The following is a 20,155-nucleotide window of genomic DNA, read 5'->3' as shown; positions in this document are numbered from 1 at the left end:
CTGCCATGCTGGAATATTGTGGCTGAGATATCCTATGACAAAAATGGGAAACACCAAAGCACCAAAACAGTTTTGACAAAACAGAAAACAAGGCAACTCTAGTTATTTGAGAAAGTCCAGCCAGGTATTGTTCCTATGACAGTTGAACTGGCCCTAGATTTTCCCCAGCTTGGAGAAAAGGTAAAGCTTAACCTGCTTAATGTCTGCCTGTTGAACAGAGCCACTACTGGAGGGGAAGAAAAGATGGCAATCCGGATACGGCTGTCTGGCTAGCTTGTTTTCTGTGTCTGCTCCCTTGCTGTGTGAAAAACAGATGGGCGGAGGTACTGCTTGCTCTGATAAGTTTGTGGCTTTTTGAACAAACAGTGTTCATAGCGGAGGTAGACTGATCTACTCTTAAAGCTACTTAAAAATTAGAGGCTGTTATTTCAAGTGCAGATGAACTGTACCGTGCTAAAGCTGATCTTGTAAATTTGTGCTTCCTGGTTCAGGGGCAAAGCTGCAGTCCAGGAAGTCAGGGCTGACTTGTTTGTCATTATCATCATTTGAAAGAGACATTAAGTGATTTCTGTGAACCAGAATCATTACAACTGAATGGGGCAATTAATAAAGAAGCTGGTAGCTCTTCCCAAGATCTCCAGGACCTGATTTCCCTCACCCTCCCAAGTTAGTATCCCCAAATCTTTGTTGAGCAAATGTATAGACTATCTCTGCATGGATTTGAGGGATCGGAATTTGCCAGAGCCCCCTTCCACATATCTTAATTAAAATCCCACATTATATGGCAGTGCGGACTCACATAACCCAGTTCAATGCAGATATTGTGGGATTTTCTGCCTTGATCTTCTGGGTTATACAGCTGTGTGGAAGGGCCTTTCATCTCCAAAGAATTATAGATGGAGCCTTCCCTATTCCTCCATGTCAACAGAACAATGTTTCCACTTCCCTTAATCAACCATTCAAGGAGCTGACATGCTAGTTAATGATTGCCTATTAACTGCAGTAAAATATATAGAGGTAGTCACTGAAACCAAAACTGCCAGCTTATCTTTTGTTTTCATTATGATTTTATCTATTAGTCAGAACTGCGTATTTTCTAATTTCAGGAGAACCCAGTCAGCATAGCAAAGAAGACCACATTGCTGGCCACCTGCCACAACAGTGGTTAGTGTATATCCCCAAAAGGGTACAAACAATCTTCAGAGAAATAAGTTTCATATTTAGCTTAATTGTTCTTTTTAATAAAGTACTTAATGTAGTATGACCAGGGGCGGCTCAACCCAGTACGCAAAGTAAGCATTTGCAGTATAGTTGATTTTGCCCAGGGGCGCTCTTGAGGCGCTCTTGGGGGAAAATAGACCTTGACATATGCGAGTTGTAGTTACTGGGATGTATAGTTCACCTACAATCAAAGAGCATTCTGAACTCCACAAATAATGGAATTGAACCAAATATGGCACACAGAACTCCCATGATGAACAGAAAATATATATCAGTAATTGGTTGTGGGGGGGGGGGGGGCATAATACTGTTTGCTTACCGTTGAAAATTACCTAGGACCGCCTCTGAGTATGACCCAACTATTTCATAGTTAAATAGAAAAAGAATAACTGTTCAGTGAATCATTCACCTTTGTAGAAACCTTTCCTAATGTAGTTCGCTTGCTATAATATAAGCAAGTCTTTTGTTTCATGTAAAATTCAGCAAATTCAGTTTTAATATATAATACCCAGATTTTTCTAAGAAAGCTAATCCTTTAATAAATTGGGTAATTCAGCTTGTTGTCTCTGTGTGTGGGTCGAGTCAAATGTAGATCCCTGTTCTGACAATCTTAAATTATCAGTAAAATCAAACAGAAATGCTGCCCCTAAAGTGAAGAATGCAAATGCTGCCAGCCATCCGTATCCATGAATCCGGCATCCATGACATGAAATATTTTTAATAGAGTCCGGAAAAAAAAAACCCCTTGGTTCTGCAATTTTACATAAGAGGCACCATTTTATTATGCCACTATATAATGAGACTTGAACACATATTTTGGTATCCCCAGACGGTCACTGGTACCAAATCTCAGCATATACCAAGGACTTTTTCTTGTCTCAGAATTTAGGTTCTCTGTTCAAAAGATTTGGGGTTGATTTTTAAGAACCTACAAGTTCAGGTCTTCTGATCGAAGGAGATCCTTGTTGGGTGTACAGAACCGGAACTGATTATATTTATTTACGTCATTTTATCCTTAAAAACAATTAAATCACATCATAATGCATATAAAAACCATAGAAGCAATAAAAAATAAAACAATGTCTTTTGGTTCAATTCCTCATCTGTTTGCATCGTCTTAGCCGTTCTGTGTTCATATTCCAATTTGAATTTATCTGGTCATGCTGAAGTTCCAAACGCTTGCTCAAAGAGCCAGGTTTTCACTCTTTTCCAAAAAGTCAGGAGGGAGGGGGCCGATCTAATATCCCTGGGCAGGGAGTTCCACAGCATAGGGGCCACCACAGAGAAGGCCCTGTCTCTTGTCCCCATCAGACGTGCCTGTGAGGCAGGTGGGATCGAGAGCAGGGCGTCCTCAGATGATCTCAACTTCCTAGAAGGTTCATAGGGAGAGATATTAACAATATCTTGAAATGTAAAATGGAAAAAGTGTAATTCTAGTGATAATAGAGGTAGATCAGTGATTGAGACTGGCAACCTAAAAGAATGCATAGCACACATTTTCTTCTGTAGCGTGAGCACATCTACAAGTGCCTGAGTGCATCTTACAGTCTTGCAGCATGGCACAGAAGAGTTTGTAGCTTTGAGCCAGATTGAGAAAGGACTTCCTTTACCAACATGATTCTCATAAAGATGTCACAGCTGGAGCTGGTTATGTGCAGGGCAGACATGTCCCAGATGGTCAGTCCATCCCAGCAGAGAGAAAGGGATTCAGGCTTGAGAAGAAGGGTGGAAGCCAGATGGTTTCCATGAAAACTGGGTCTCCTGCTCTCCATAATCAGGAAGCGCCAGAAAAAAAACATTACTAGGTTTGTGATATCTCAGGTCTGAGTGAAAAGGGATGCAGGTACACACACACACGTCATTTCTGTTTGTGTGTCTCTATAGGAAGCGGATGGCACTGCTGCTGAAATGATAGGTTGAGAAGACTTGGATTTGGGGGCCTTTGCTTTGGGAGCACTAAAGCGTGCTGCTGTCTCTCTCATGCAGCAGAGTGATAGGCAGCTGCCATCAAGAAAAACAGGATGTGGTAGCAACTGCAGCTAAGGGCAGGAAGTTCTTGAGTTGCCTCAAACTCTGTGCTCCCTGGCAATTTCGTGGGGCACACACATGCCTGTTTACAGTTGTGTCCTCCCCAGCATGTGTCTAAACCAGATTCCTTGTTTTTAAGAGCAGGTTTCCAAAGTAGTTCATTCTCTAATTTATCTCCCTTCTTTGTTAGAGATTCCTGCAATCATTGAATCACAGTCCTCAGGTTTCTTTCACCTAAGAGGCCTTTCTAGAGCAATACTACTCAAAATGGTGGTCAGTGGAATAGTGCCCATTGGGAGATACTGGTCTGCAACAAGTTTTGATAGAAAAAAGAAATAGTTTTAGTCAGTTATAAATATGGTGCTAGTTTCTGGCACATGGGCGAGAAAAGCAACCAGCTGGTCATCCACATCAGATAGGATACGAAGCACTATTCTAGAGTGCATTGATTTTCCTTTCCACCTCTTTTCCTTCGGGAAATGCAGAATTCATAATTTTGCCCAGGAAATGCAGAATTCAGGGGCAGCTCCAGCATGTGGTTGTGTTAAAAGGTTTATTCATTAACTTTTTTTGTTTCCTTAACTGCCTGGGAGTAGCTTTTGGATTATTTCAGTAGATAAAAACACTGTGATAACTACTGGTTTTATGTTTGAGTTCTGGAGGGGTCATTTCCTACAAACCTTCCCTCAAAGGAATTGGATGGACCTATGTGCAGAAAAGAAGCAATTGTTTGCTAATTGACGCAAGCCAGTAAACGGGGAAGGAACAGAAATACTCTCACAGTGTTCCTTCCTTACTAATACCCACAAGAGGAAAGGTTATGCTGCTGTGTAATGATGATAACAGAGCTGCCTTTCCTTATTTTAAAATTGTTTCACTCTTTTCCTTTTTGTCAAGCTGTCACACTTATAGGGAAAGTAGGATCCAGTGCTAGACATTCAAAATTACAACACGGCTCTAAAGTAATGGATATGTTCTCTGACCTCACTTCCAAAAGTCCTAAAGGGCAAAAGAAAACTTGTAATCATAATGCCCTATAGCACACTTCTCTCAAACTGGTCATCATGCTTATAGGGAAGGTAGGATCCAGTGTTAAATGTCCAAAATTGCACGGTGGCTGTAGAGTAATTGATATGTGCATTGGTATTATTGTCCTAAAGGATAAAAGAAAACTTGTAATCATATTGTCCTATAGCACACATCTTCCAGACTAGTGTCCCTCAGATTACCCACAACTCATTTCAGTTTTAACCAACATAGCCATTGATTATGCTGACTTGGGGGATCATATGAGCTGCCTCATCACACTAGAGCATGGATCCACTTTAAATACGGTTTCTGCCTCTTGCAGAATTCTGGGGTTTGTAGTTTAGTGAGGTCAGAGACCTGTTTGGCTGAGCAGTGTAAAGGCCCTCCCATAAACTACAAGCCCAAAAATTCTTCAGGAGGCAGAAACTGGATTTAAAGAGGATCTAAGCTATAGTGCGATGAGGTCCCTAGAGGGCACTAAGTTGGGGAAAGTTTATACAGCTGGCAGATGTGCAGCTTCTTTTCTTACTTTGTGCATGTTCAACTTCAGTAGTGGAGGTGGTAGGGAAGTTATTCATACCAGTATAAGAATCTGTTCCAGTATCCTATGAAGTAAGGTGAGGGAATGTAAAAGCACCTTTGATAGTAGAAGACCCATTCACCTTCACATATACCCTCTCCTTATGTTGAATCAAATTGGGCTTTTTCCTTGAATACCCCCAGGAATGTTGTTTCTTTTCTGTGCTGTCCTCTACTGGCTTGATGGGCTAAAAACAAAAAAGGGCTGTCTCCTATCAGTTTCTTTCTATAACCAGCAGAGGACAGTGCTGGTTCAATTTACCTGTATAACTTTAGGCATACTTTGGTTGTGATTGCAGGTTTCTTGTTTATACACTTGCTAAAGAAATAAATGCTCAAAAATGAACAAATACCAAAGTATGTGTTTTCTGCATTTTCTGCATGCATCAAAATATTCTACTATCATTACAGGTTTGCGTTAAGATCACTATAAGTTGGAAACGACTGGAAGGCACACAACAGTCTCCCATTGCCTATGGTTTATATCATGGGCAGCGGGGGGTTGTTTGTGTGCCTTCCAGTAATTTCCAGTTTATGGTGTTCCTAAAGCAAACCTATAATGTGGGTTTCTCGGCAAGGTCACCCAGTGGGTTTCCATGGCTGAGTGGGAATTTGAACCCTAGTCTGACGAAGTCATTGTCCAGTGCTCAAACCACTATCAGTGGGAGTGTACAGATTCTCATTTTGGAAAACCCTGGAACCAATGCTCCCACATTGCTCCTATATGACTTGGATTGAGTTTATTCTTCTCTTTCTGCTTTGAGTATATCTGCATTTGTGTAGTAACATGATAGAACAGATTGGCCGGGATAAAGTATTGTTGCAACAGCTGGGGCTGGCCAGGAAAAGTGTGCATGTTGATATTCTCTCTGCTGAACTACAGAGGAACTTTGCCCTCCTTTTTACCTGGCACTATGCAAGCTGTCTAGTCCCCCTCCCAACAGATCTAGAAGCATGGCAAGGGGTTCTGGGGCTTGAACTTTCATCACTCTCCCATTCTTGCATGGGAGAGTGACTTCAGATGAAACAAGGGTGGCCAATATTAATTTGGGTGGAAAGGGCAAAGCAGGGCACAAGTGGCACTGCGCTGCTTTGCCATGCTGGCCTGAAATGGATAAAACAGACTGAATAGCTGGCAGAGTTAGAAAGATAGCTCCAGCCAGTCCTTTGATGGCAGTTGAATGAGGTGCATGTACAGTGAGTTCCCTCTGTAGTCCCATGATTGTTGAGAGGGTGTCCTAGGTCAGTCCCTGAAAACCCAGCAAGTATCTAGAGCAGTGAATGGTCATCAGGTTGCATTCAACTGTCCTCAGTGAAATTTGTCTATTTAAAATGGGGTGAAAATTGTGAAGCAAATGGAGGAAACTTGCTGGGTCTTTAAACTCCACAGCTCTCCCTTTTTTGTTTGCTAAACTACCAGTTACATACAGGTAACTCTACTGTTATAGGTTCCCACCAAAAAGATCACCCCAAAAAATTCTGAAAGTATTCTGGAGTGATCTGAACGTATTTCCAGATATCCAGAATGGCAACTGAGGCAGTGTTGTGTGGCTCTCCAGAGTCTCAAAGAAACTAAAAATAGTCCTCTATTTTAAAGCAGCCATAGTGAAAACAAAGTGCATGCTCCTTGTGTGTCTGGTTACAAAGCAAGACTGTGCCTCCCTCTTGCCACTCTACTACTGAAAGTTGAATGCAGCCCTGAATGTATTCAGGGAAGGGTATTATACCCTATCTGCTAGATGTTACCTGCCCCCAGCCTAATAGGAAGGGCACAGAAAGGAGACTAGTGATATGAAAGTGGGGCTGTTTTCCTGAACCTCAGGAAAAGGCTATAAAGCAGTGGTTCTCAACCTGTGTGTCCCCAGATGTTTTGGCCTTTAGCTCCCTGGTAAACTACCTGGGATTTCTAGGAGTTGTAGGCCAAAACACATGGGGACCCATAGATTGAGAACCACTGCCATAAAGTATGAAACCTGGGCAGGTACTGAGACTGTCAGCATGGGTATTTACTATCACTTTGCAGCACTCCCAGCCCATAACTGGGAGCAGCGGGATGGTCATAGGTTGGACTGAATCAGACATCCTGTTGGTGCTTTGTGCTCCAGAGCCATCTGTAAAAATAATGTCAACCTCACTTGCTAAAATTGCTGCATTAGAGAGTCACTTTCCTTCCCAAGCTGTCTTTTCAAGAATTTATCACTCCTTGAGTTCATCAAATGCGGTGTTCAGCAGTTGCTGATCCGATATAATTGGCCATCATGTATAGATTTTCACCTCCTGATTAGCCCACCTTCCAGAGTCGTCGTGAGAACAAACTGAGAGATAGTGACTGGCCCAAGTAAGCTTCAGATGGCCTTAGTAACTTTGCACTGACCCTCCAAACACTATACCACATTTTCCTCTCAGTATAATAAAATGAAGCAGTGTTAATAGCCTTCCAAAGCTTGAGGCACAGCACAGGAACAGGGCGTTGCTGGTTATCTCACTTGCAGGCAGCCAGGACTGTAATGAATGACGCTCATCCATCCCAGGCAAGAACCGCCCATTGGCTGGGACAAGACCTGACTCATTCCAGGAAGCAGCAGCCAGACAGCAAGTCAGAGTCAGGTGTCTGCCCAGTCGAGCCGCATCCACCTGGGAACAGACACCGAGAGTGGTCTGCTGCGTCTCCCTGCTGCTGGCAGGATGGTGCTCAGAATGGAGAGTGGTGAGCATGAGTCAGAGGGCAGCCCCTCATTTTCCTCACTGGGTGGCTGGTTAAGCTGTTTGTTTGGGGGTGAGGTGGATAAGATGGGTTGAATCTGGTACTGTACTGGGGGATAACAGACAAGTCCTTTGGAGGATGGATATTGTGAGCTTTCATAGCAATGATATTATCATTATTGTTGTGCAGAAAAAGAATTTGAGACTAGCTCAAGAGAGGCATGTCTTTCAGAAATATACTGTCCTTGGAAAATACATGAGATTATGAGGAAATCTGAATAGGTCTTCTTCTGTGAAACTGTTGCAGTTTAGAGCTTTGAGGGGATGTTCCATGAGTGGAAGTCCCTTGCTCCTATCTCTTGAGGGACAGAAGGAGGGAAACTCACTGGGCTTGTAAAGCAGGAGTTTCTGTTGGCAGCTTTCAAACTACATGCTCTGGCGTGTCTGTGGTGCAAGACACCTCCTGCCTGGTCTTGTCCACAGCCGCCCTCAGACAGCTGCAGGGCTTTTTGGAAGAGAGCGTGGGGATTTGGTGAGGCAACGTGCATTTGGGGCAGGAGTTCTGGTATGTCTGCCTGAAGTTGTGAGTGCAAAAGGTTTTGATGTTACTTCCCCTGAGCACGTGGCTAGTCACGTGAGTTGTAACAGACACTGCAGGAAGGTAGTGAACAGTCAGTATTTCTTAGTCCTAGTGGCAGGTGGGGAGAAACATGGGGCGTGCCAGATGTTTGACTAGTCGAAATCTCCCTTTATGCATATTGCTTGACAATGGTCAAGATTATTTTAAAAAGTATTAATTTTAACAATATCCATAAACAGATACTTTAAATACCAATTGGATTAATGTTTATGTTTCATAACTATTCATTTTTAAACAATAACAATTAATTGTATTGTTTAAAATAATATTAGGTGGCTGGCTAAATGTAATGATTTTATTCAGGGTGTATTTAAATGGCAACCACAGGTACAAAATTTGAAAATTTTCATTTATCTAAGTTATTTTTTTTAAACCCTGTATGCAGTGATTTTACCCTGCGACAGATAAGGAAACAGCAACTTAAAAAGAGACTTCACATAATTTACCGTAAATACCTGAGTGAATAAATGACAAAGAAGCATACAGATATTTGTACCTGAAAGGTAGCTAGATATAATTCATAGCGATAGCAGAAACCAAATATCATAAACTATAAATGAGTCAAGGCGAACTTCTATTTCTTCTATTTTATTCAATGACCAGGAGAAATCTCTTTGCTACATGAAGTCTTCCCACTTTCATGAGAAATGAAAATCTATGTTCATTCTAACAGAAAAAATCCCTCTTCTAAAGCAGGAGAAACAGCTTCTGAAGCTAACCTTTCACTTACTGGCAGTGTGTAGACGCTGCTTAAGTATACTGAGTAATGTATGACCTATTTGTGAACTGGTTCTTTGTTTCCTTACATTGTGCACGTATGTCTTGCTGTTCTCTTTATGCTTTTTCTTTTACTAATATTTCTTGATTTTTGAAGATTGCTGGTTGTAATATTTGAGCCAGGACCTATTTTGTTTGTTTGTTTCATTCTATCTGTCTTTTCTATGACAGAAGAACACTTGCTTTGTTAGGAAGAATCAGGTTTTTGGAAATTTTGAAGCCATAGGGGAAAAACAGTTTTCTCCCCTGGGAAAAGTACCAAACATTTTGGTAAAACTGGAAATGCGTATATGCAGTACTGGAACAATTGCTACAGGGAAGGAGATTCCACCAGAACATGAGGAAGAACTTCTTGACTGTAAGAGCTGTTCAGCAGTGGAACTTTCTGCCCCGGAGTGTGGTTGAGGCACCTTCTTTGGAGGATTTTAAACAGAAGCTGGATGGCCATCTGTCAAGTGTGCTTTGAATTCAATTTTCCTGCTTCTTGGCAAGGGGCTGGATTGGATGGCCCATGAGGTCTCTTCCAACTCTATGATTCCATGATCTATGATTCTTGTAAAATATGAATTTATATTAATGTTTGAAGAACATTTACCATTCATTACTTAGCAGATAGAATTATAATTTTATGTACAACATACTGTACGCATATTTTACTGCCTTCCATCTATATGGACTGAAGATTAAAACCATGTTGTGAGGCATTTCACTAATTCCAAAAGTATAAATATTTAATAGGAGTTCATCCCCCCCCCCCATCCCTCCCCCTGCCACACCTTTCTCTAAAAAAATTCTAGTTTTTCTGGTGGAAAACCTGGAAGAAGTGGTGGAGGGGAAAAGGATTTCCTCTGAATAAATCCATTTCTTTTCTTGGCCTTCATGTATCTAATTAAGAACACAGGGCTTTGCTAATCTATTGCATATAACTCCCATGTCCCATCAGTAGATTTCAAAGATTTTTTCTGCATTCCTGTGACTTAAGCAATACTGAACTAGATGGACCAGTGTTCTGATCTCCACTAAAAAGTAGTGGCTGGTGGCATCTGTGTCACTGGGGAAATGAACACATCGTATGTTTCAGTCTGGATTTTAAAAAAGTCATCCAAAGTGCTGAATCCATCAAGAGTCAACCTTTTGAATTGATGTACAGCATTTCCCTGGCCAGATGACCAGCATGCTAAACCTAAAATAGGAGGTGGGCAACTTCACAGAGCCTGGACTCCAATTCTCATCTCTTTGCGGGTCTACCACATGCTGTCCTATCCATTTTTTTAAAAAAGGACCTGACTCCATGCTAGCCTTGTCTTAAGTGTGCTTCATGGCTATTATTGCAACACTATCAGTGTTCTGCAGCCTTGGTCTTGTGATTTCCTTCCTGTTCCAGCCTTTAATAATTTACCCTGAATGTTGACATCACCATGTAAGGGTCTTTCTGGGAAGGATCTCAGTTAATATGAAAAGAAAGCCTTTGATTTCTCAAAGGGAGGACCTTTTTTGACAGGGCTGCAGAGCTAGCATGTAATTTAGTGATGGCTCACTCTGCTGGGATCTAAATACATGGCAATTTATCCATGTAGTTGTTCCAACTTCCACTTAGTTTGGAAATGTAATTGGGAAAACTAGAATTCTGTCTCACTGTGCCAAAGTGATGAATCCATAGCATCTGTATACATGTTCCCCTTCTTTTGTATTGGCTTGGTAATGACCATGGGCTCTTTTTCTATCTGCATGCACAATATGGATTTTGTTCTGAATGATGAACTGAGCGGACTATAGCATAGTGTAGCTGTTCTCCTTCCCTGACTGTGAGCACCTCCTCCCCTGAAACTGGTATATTCAAGGCCTATTTGTACCAATCTGTGTGTAAAACATGCCAGCTTTTACGTTGCCATCAGCAATTTTTGTTTTCACATATCAGAAAGGGTGCACTTTGATCCCTAGCTGCTGGAGAACGTGCCCAAGACACATTGGGAATTGTGGTTCTGTTCATTCAAGACGCTTGAGGGCAAATAGTATTTTACTTCATTGGACCTTAAGACAACGAGCACAACACAAATCGTATTTCAGTAAGTCAAGATCTTTCTTCAAATGGGACATTGAATTGATCAAGACTTTTCAATACGTCCAACAAAGATCCCGATGTAACTCTCTAGTCTCAATCTTTTACACTTGGTAATTCTAACTCTTGCTATCAATAACAAAGTGAGTTTATGGGGTATTGATTCAGAAAAAATAGCATATCATTTGTTTTACAAATATTCTGTAATGGTTCTGGTTCAGTTAATCCTGTATATTTTTTAATTGAGCCTGTCTTGGAGTGATGCTACAGCTTTCTGTGGTTTCGTGTTGCTAAAGTTCTTACCTGAAACCCACAGGTGTGGCACATTTTAAAGCTGCATGGGTATGTGTAGGAGAGAGATTTGTGGAGGTATTTAATGCAACCTGGAATGTATTGAGAGATGCCATTTGCATACTCTTTCCCAGCTCTTGTACAATCCTGAGTAGAGAACAGTGTGCAATGTATCTATGTAATTTTAGAAGCAATCTTTCTCTTGCACCTGCCTCTTTTCTCCTCCGATCTTGTATTGCCACCTGACTTAAATTGATATGGTAGTGGTCACTGCTGCCACTCCTAGGGGACAAGTTTGGTAACTTTGGGGGTTATTATTGCTTTGTTGACCATCTGCATAGGGCAGAAGTGGGCAACCTTTTCCCCCCAAGGGCTGTATGCAGTGATTGATCAGTGGGCTGCACTCTGACAGGTGTCTCCAAGAAAAAGAAGGCTTTCTTCTCCTTCCATCAGAGCAATACCTTAAAAATAGAATATGGGGAATGGCATGTTTCAGGGGAATTTGGTAGAGCAGGTGCCATCTTAGGAACCTGTGAGGCTCCAAGAACCACGTGTAGACTGCAGATTGGCCATATGCAACAAAGGGTGTGGTCCTCCTGTGTCAAAACATGGTTCTGGTTCCTGAGGTGCTGGAACATCCTTTTGTGCCCCTCTGGCAAATGGCCTGTTTCTCTCACTTCTGTCCACATTGCTATCTGTCATGAAGACCTCTCTTATTGGTTAATGGCATTGTTGTTAACTGCTGCCATGTCAGTTTTGACTTATGATGATCCTATAAATGACAGACTTCTTAAGTCAACTTATTATCAATAGCCCTGCTCAGGTCTCGCAAATCTAGGGCCATGGCTCCCTTGGCTGACTCCATCCATTTGGAACAGGTTCTTCCTATTTTGCTATTACCTTCTACTTTAAAAAGCATTATGGGTTTTTTTTCCTAGTGAGCCATGTCTTCTCTTGAAAAGTGCAAAATTCAGTTTAGTCACCTGGGTTTTTAGGGAGATTTCAGTTTTGAGAGCCAGAGATAGTTGCTTTGCGTAGTGGGAGGAAGATGTTGTAAAGTTGGGTAAAATATGTACCCAAGAAGCTGAACATATTTGGAAATTTGTTTTCCCTGTTTTCCCTGTACTAATGTTTACATTAGTTTGGTGCTTTTAATACACTGTAGGATACTTGGTGTTTCATTCTTGATATTCATACATCATGTTCTATAACTACATGTATTTATAAGTTTTGTAGAACTACAGTTTCATAGCTGCCCCAGCCCTGAATCAAAAGAGTGGCTCAATCTTGTCAACACCAGATTGAATGTGTTGATTGGGAGAGGTAATCATGCAATTCAGTTGTTTTGTTGTTGTTATAATTATTGTTGTTGTTTCTGTCAGTCTCCGTAATGCTCAACAAAGTACAAAAAGACCAGTTTCTGCCCTAAGGAGCTGAAAATAAAAGAAAATAAAGGAAGGAGAGAAAAATGAGAGGCAGGAAAAATATGCAGTAGATTTAGTTGAACATAGATAGACTTGGATTTGTTGTTCATTCGTTCAGTCATTTCCGACTCTTCGTGACTTCATGGACCAGTCTATGCGAGAGCTCCCTGTCGGTCGTCACCACCCCCAGCTCCTTCAAGGTCAATCCAGTCACTTCAAGGATCCCATCCATCCATCTTGCCCTTGGTCAGCCCCTCTTCCTTTTTCCTTCCATTTTCCCCAGCATCATTGTCTTCTCTAAGCTTTCCTTTCTTCTCATGATGTGGCCAAAGCAGACTTGGATACAAGGTTTAATTACAGTAGTATTTCTTCTTAGATGTTTTACACTACAGCTTTCAACATTCTTGACTATTTTTGCTAGAGTACATGAGAGCAGAAGCCCAAAACATGGTTATTATTGGATTAATGCAAAGAAAGATAGAAAAGATGTGTCTCTAGGAAATTTTAAAGCAATTTGTTTCTGCTAAATGGCACTTCCTAAGGAGTCTTTTGACTAACTATAAATTCACCCAACCCTTTGCGCATACTGTTTTTCTGACAGTCCCTGTCTGTTCCAAGTACAGTGAATTTACTTAGGGTGGAAAGTAATTATTTCCCTCACTAACTGTTAAGATACCAAGGACAAAGCTCATGTTAAAGTTTGTCTGCATAAACATCTCATGAAGTTGCTTACTGAACTTTCTTGTATGATGAATTTTGGCAAAAATTGCATGTTAACCATGTCCTGGAAAAAAAAGATATAGAATGAATATATTCCAAGTGGGCATACTAGCATAGTAATGAAAGAGAAAGATGATGAATGTTACCTCCTGAGGAGGACCTATAGTTTTCTGTTTGCACTTTCCCATGCCCAGCCCTTTTAAATAGTTTGGTCATACCCATTTTAGTATCCCTGGTTCTTGAATTTTGAACATTGATTGGATGGAGTTTTAATGCTAATGTTTTATACTTTTATGTCTATTTAACTGGGGGTGTAAAAATTTGACACTCACTGAGTTTCTCAATTTCCTACAGACATTCTTATTATTTCCAAATCTGGTTGCAACAACAGAAATCATTGATGCAATAATACCTTTTCCTCATCCTATCAAAAATGTGTGCATATTTTTGCATTTTAAATATATTCCTTCTGTACACACTTCTAATGAATTTATATTATTTTTGCATTGGCAAAAAACATCTTTGTATTTCTTTTTTAAAACTGTGTACTTTTTTAGTGCAGAGCATTTTTGAGATATGGGGTTGTGTGCACATTCTCTCCCTACCTCATATATTGCAAGTTGTTCACATGCTACCTTGAGGAGAGCAAAATGGACATTTCTGTACATAAATTGTAATCTAGTAAATTTCTTTCCCCTCCTTGTGTCTGAATCACTGGCTTGCATGTTGTATTTCTGCCACCTGGAGGCTACATTAAATAGCTCTCCGGTGGCAGCTCTTCCTTTTGATGAATTGTTTGTACGCAGCAGTTCAACATAGTTCAACAACAGAGCCACATCTTTCATAAGCTTTTTTTTGTGGTCTGAGTTAAAAAGCAAAACTCCCGTGTGAAGAGTCACAACACTCAAAGGATCTGTCATGTTGTAAACACCAATAAATGAAATGTATTTAAGGTATCTTAATCAAAGAAGTCAAAGTTCAGTATCTTGTGGAGTCTCCTCTTCCTTTTCCTCCCAACTACCCTTAATCTATGGAGTCCCTGGTGGCACAGTGGGTTAAACTGCTGAGCTGCTGAACTTGCTGACTGAAAGGTCGCTGTTTTGAATCCTGAGAACGGTGAGCTCCCACTGTTAGCCCCAGCTTTTGCCAATCTAGCAATTCGAAAACATGCAAATGTGAATAGATCAATAGGTACTGCTCCGGTGGGAAGGTAATGGCGCTCCATGCAGTCATGCCATTCTAAAGACCTTGGAGGTGTCTCCAAGGCTCTTTGGCTTAGAAATTGAGATGAGCACCAACCCTGAGAGTTGGACACGACTAGACTTAATGCTAGGGGAAAACCCTGAACTTTTTCCTAACTTACTTAGCATTGTTGTCATTTCTAGTGAGTTATCTCATGGTATGGCCAAAGCATGACATCCTCAGTCAAGCCATCTTGGTTTTCAGGGAACTTCAGGTCTGATTTTCTCTAAGACCTGTTTATTTGACATTGTAGCAATCCATGGGTCTTCAGAACGCTTCTTCAGCCCCACATGATTTTCTTCTTATCAATTTTCTTACTGTCCCGTTTTCACAACCACACGTGGAAATGAGAAATACGATGGCATAGACCAGGGGTCCTCAAACTTTTTAAACAGAGGGCCAGGTCACAGTCCCTCAAACTGTTGGAGGGCCGGATTGTAATTTGAAAAAAACCAACACGAATTCCTATGCACACTGCACGTATCTTATTTGTAGTGCAAAAACCACATAAAAACAATGCAATAATTAAAATGAAGAACAATTTTAACAAATATAAATTTATTATTATTTCAATGGGAAGTGTGGGCCTGCTTTTGGCTAATGAGATAGAATTGTAGCTGTTGTTGTTGTGTGCTTTTGAATCATTACAGACTTAGGTTGACCCTGTGCGAGGGCCGGGTAAATGACCTTGGAGGGCCGCATCCGGCCCCCGGGCCTTAGTTTGAGGACCCCTGGCATAGACCATCCTAACTTTAGTATTCAGTGACACATTTTTACACTTCAGGATCTTGTCTAGTTCCTTCATAGCTGCCCTTCCAAGTCCTAGTCGTCTTCTGATTTTTGACTGCAGTCTCTATTCCAATTAATGATTGAACCATGGTATGGTAAATTTTGGACCATTTCAATGTCTTCATTGTTTATTTTGAAGTTATGTAAATCATCTGTGGTCATTATTTTTGTTTCCTTAATTTGCAACAGTAAACCTGCCTTAGCAATTTCTTCCTTGACTTCCTTCATCATGGTTCCAAGTCTTTTATATTTCCTGCTGGAAGTAAGGTAACATCCTTATATCTTAGACTGTTGATGTTCCTTCCTCCAGTTTTCACACCTCCTTCCTCCAAATCTAATCCCGCTTTACACATAATATTTTCAGCATGCAAGTTAAACAGATAGGATGATAAAATGCAGCCATGCCTGACTTCCTTGCTAATTGGAAACCATTCTGTTTCCCCATACTTCGTTCTCAGACTGCAGTTTATATGCAGAGAGAGCATGGACTACTGTGGTGTAGTGAATCAAGTGCTGGACTAGGATTCAGGAAAGCAGGTTTCAAATTCCCACACAACCATGGGGCTCTTTTAAGACGCATCATATTCTCTCAGCCTAAGAGAGCAACACCAAAGCTTCTCAAAATAAATCTTGGCAAAAAACAGAAACAAAACATTATGACAATGTCACCATGAGCCAGAGCTGACTTGAAGTAACATAATTATAGAGGGAATGACCTGAAACAGAGGAGGAAGTGGACAAGTCAATCAGTGCTAACATGACAGCCTGTGGACTACAGCTTGTTGAATTCTACTGTGTTTTTCCCATAATGGGAAACTATTGCTAGTGAGAACTGTAAACAAGGGAGCTGGAAGAGCTTTTTAAAACATTATGCTGCAGGGGAACAGTATCAAATCCGAAAATATGTGGGCGTGTATCAAAGGGCATGAAAGTCACAAGGTAGTATTTTTAGGTTTTCACAGGAAATTCTGTATAGTTTGGAGGCATAAACAAGAGTTGAATACACCCCTTCTGAAATCTCTGGGATTATAGAAGGATAGAGATGGAAGAGACCACAAGGGCCATCCAGTCCAATCCAACCCCATTCTATCAAGGAGAAATACACAATTAAAGAACCCCCAAAAGATGGCCATCCAGCCTCTGCTAAAAAATTTCCAACGAAGGCGACTCCACCATACTCTGAGGCTGCATATTCCACTGCTGAACAGTTCTTACCTGAATATTACATCTCCCTGAACATTTCCTTTCCACGAGACGTTAGTTTCCAGTATGTATTTCTTTAATCATTTTTCCCATCCAAGTTTACTAACTATAGTTCTTGGAACAAACAAATTGGGTTCTCATTTCTGATCAGTGAGATTCAGGCCAGGCTTATGTTTTTGAGCACTGAATAGAATATTTATGTTAAGTGTCCTGGCTTGCCATGTGAATGAGCTAACACCATACAACATAATTCATTAACAGAGTTGAAGAGAAAACAAGGACTTATTATGGGATTTTGTGGGGGCAAGCGTGTGTGGTTTGCCAAAGGTTACCCAGTGAGTTTTCCTGAAAACACTGCATACGGGTAGATCCAGTGACCCCCCCCCCCCATTCTTGTTCCAGATCATTTTTCTTCCTACCTCCCCTGCCCCCACCCCATGAAATCATTCTCAGAAGCAAGGTGCATTCAAGGAAATTTGAAATTTCACTGGCCTGCTAAGGATTTGATGAAATAAATATATTGTGCTATATTTATTTCCCAGAAGGAAAAAATGTGGTGGTGATTTCTGTTTCCTGGATGCTTGTTTTCCTTCTTAAATAACAAACTCTAAATATCTTGCAGATATAGAGGGTGTTTCAAAATGATGGACTCAATTTCTAAGCAGTATATTTCACAATAGCAATGTGTTACAAGTACACAAAAATTTACAAACAGTTAATGAGTTATCAAGTTTATTAGAATTTCATTCATAGGCTATTCGTGGGTGCAGAGTTATAGTGATTTCAAATTGGATCCATCACAAACACGCACATATTGCAAACAAGAAAAGCAATGTATCATGTAAAGCAGACGCAAGCATGGGCAATTCCTAACAACCACTAGGCTGTTAGGAATTGTGGGTGTTGAAGTCCAAAACACCTGGAGGGCCGAAGTTTGCCCATGCCTGATATGTGTGAATGACACACAGGGTGGGGTAGGGGTTGACATTGGGGCCTTTATGCCCAGACCCAAGTAGAAAGTGATGCAAATGGAATTGATGCCAACAAGAATCCGCGAAACAAAAATCACATGACAGAGATGTTGTTTTTTAAAAAGTAGATTCCTGTGTTTTGTAACCATGATCAAATGTCACTGTATTATTTTCTGCTGGCTTTCCCAGCAGAAAAGAGCAGAACATCCTTTTATTGGATTGTTCCTCTCACTAGTTTCTATAGGCAGATGAAACAGTATCCCCAGATGAGGGAGCAATGCGTAAAAGCCAGTCTTTCCCTGATTACCACCCCATTAGAATACATTGGGCTTTTGCATTACTTCAGCCATCACTCTGGCCTACCTACTAATATTTTATCTTATTACTAACTTTGGCTGCTGCCAAAAAGGTAATATTTTCCAATTTCTTTCATTGCTACCTCTCCCCTCACCATCATTCCCCAGAATTATTGAATGATAGGAACCAGTGCAGGTAAGACAAGGATCACAAAGTCAGAGGAGCAAATTGCTGGCTTTTCCACCTGAGCTGAAATGTTCATTCAGCTAGCTAGAAGTAGACTTGTTCACACTGCTAGACAGCCTCAAACTAAAGAGAGTCATCATAAGATATCAAGCAAAAAGGGATGAGAATATAGGCACAGTAGCTGTTCCGTGGCCAGAAGGCCTTGCCACTAGTTGCACTGCTATCCCAAGTGATGGCAAAGATCTGTAGGGAGAAGGGCAAGGCGATATGAATAGGATGGCCTAGTTTTCTGAACTGACATACATCGAAGGACTCCATCCTTCTGCTCATGTGGGGTCATATTTGTCATCCCAACGCAGAATCATGCTTAGTGATTAAGCAGAGCAGCTGAGAGACTACAGATATCCCGGCAAGGTGATAAAGACCATTCTGGCATCCAGGAGGCCATTAACCAACAGGATCTGTGGAAATACTTTCAGAACATTTTGGAGATTGCTTACATATAAAAATATGAACCTCCTGAAGTTCAACATATCCAACCTGTTCCACAGGAAGGCATAGACTAATGTTTGAAGCCTAGCATAGTGAAAACTGATTGCTGCCATCACGTCACACAAAGCTCGCCTTCCCATACGAAGATTCCTGAAAGAGCTCTCATTTTTCATCAGAGAACCTCCAGTTGATAATTATGCTGTGCTAAAGGCATCCTACCCTCATTTGAGCCACTATGAGAGGCCTCCCTAGACACATGTCCAGAAACTCCACCATCATATCGGCATGCAGGGTCTTAGAATTGGTGCTCTAGAAACACAAGGCGTTATCAGGACCAAATCTATAGTGCTCTGTCTGGACCTGACTATCATCCCAAAGCAGGACGGTAGCCAGAAAAAAAATTCGGGGGGTGGGGCAGGGGGTTGAATTTTTTTTAAACAAATCATGAGAAGCAGTTCCATAACACAAAATAATTTAAATAGTATTATTCATTCTATATTTTATTTTATATAATTAAATCAATTTTCTCGTCTCCTTCATGGGGAACTTCAAATCCCTCCCATGCCTTAGGCTTTGCCTACCAGTTGTGGGTGGGCCAACTTGGTTGCTTCCACTATATCAGCTATTGCTGCAAGTAATTACTGTGAATAAATTGTCAAAATTTGCTTGAGATAGTACTTGTAGTTCTGGAGAGACTTGTTTGCTTCTCATAGACTTAGCAGGGGGATTTGGTTAACCAGTTAAAATTCATGACTTACCCCCCCCCCCCCCCGGGCTATATCCCTGTCCCAAAGTAACCTCATAGGGTGCAAAAAGTGATTCTCCCATCCTTCTGTCCATGACTGATCAAGAACCTGGTACATTCTAGATGTGCATAGAGCAGCAGTTTTGAGTTTTGAGTGCCCTATTTCTCTCCTTCTGGCTCAAGTAAAAGAGCAAGGAGGTTTTTGTCTCCACTCTCAGCAGGTGGAACAAATCATACATCTTGACCTGCTATGATATGCTAGATGTTATGGTACCAGATGGCATGTTGCCCATTCCTCTAGAAGAATGACCTCATCAGCAGCACTGTCTACCAGTGCTCATCTGTTAAAAGCATGTTGGATGGCAAAGTGGGAATCAGTTTGTAATGTTTGAGTTAGCTGAAGCTGCTTTTGGCAGGGAGGGTATGGCAGCAAGTAGTTGTGCCACAGGACACTGGATTTTAGGATTACCCCTCTCTGGTGGGGAAACTCTGACATATCCATTCCCAGTCAACAGACATGCTAATTGTAGATAATGGAGGGTTAAATTACTGAGCTGCTGAACTTGTTGACTGAAAGGTTGACAGTTTGAATTTGGGGAGCGGGGTGAGCTCCTGCTGTTAGCCCCAACCTAGCAGTTTAAAAACATGCAAATGTGAGTAGATTTATTGCTGTTTGATGTTTGTTCATTTTGGCAACGAATGTTTGCCATTTTGTTCTTTTATCTGTAAACCATCCTGAGTCCCTTTGGAGAGACAGGG

At 41.1% G+C, this 20,155-nt stretch overlaps 1 protein-coding gene across 3 annotated transcripts in view; it reads left to right on the top strand.

Annotated features, from left to right (window-relative positions):
- CYTH1 (cytohesin 1) overlaps positions 1-20,155 on the top strand; it is a 67,351-nt gene that overhangs the window by 21,072 nt on the left and 26,124 nt on the right. Inside the window, exon 1 of one of the 3 annotated variants that reach the window (XM_060764366.2) lies at positions 7,437-7,564. The exons of the other annotated variants lie outside the window; for them this stretch is intronic. Coding sequence (XP_060620349.1) covers positions 7,543-7,564 — 22 coding nt within the window. The 5' untranslated portion in view covers positions 7,437-7,542. Of the gene's footprint in view, positions 1-7,436; positions 7,565-20,155 lie in introns of those variants that run through there. 3 annotated transcript variants of the gene reach the window in all.

This window comes from Anolis sagrei, chromosome 2, assembly GCF_037176765.1.
Source record: "Anolis sagrei isolate rAnoSag1 chromosome 2, rAnoSag1.mat, whole genome shotgun sequence".
Lineage (NCBI taxonomy): Eukaryota > Metazoa > Chordata > Lepidosauria > Squamata > Dactyloidae > Anolis > Anolis sagrei.
The sequence above is the reverse complement of the archived record's forward strand: the minus strand, read 5'-3'. Positions and strand labels throughout refer to the sequence as shown.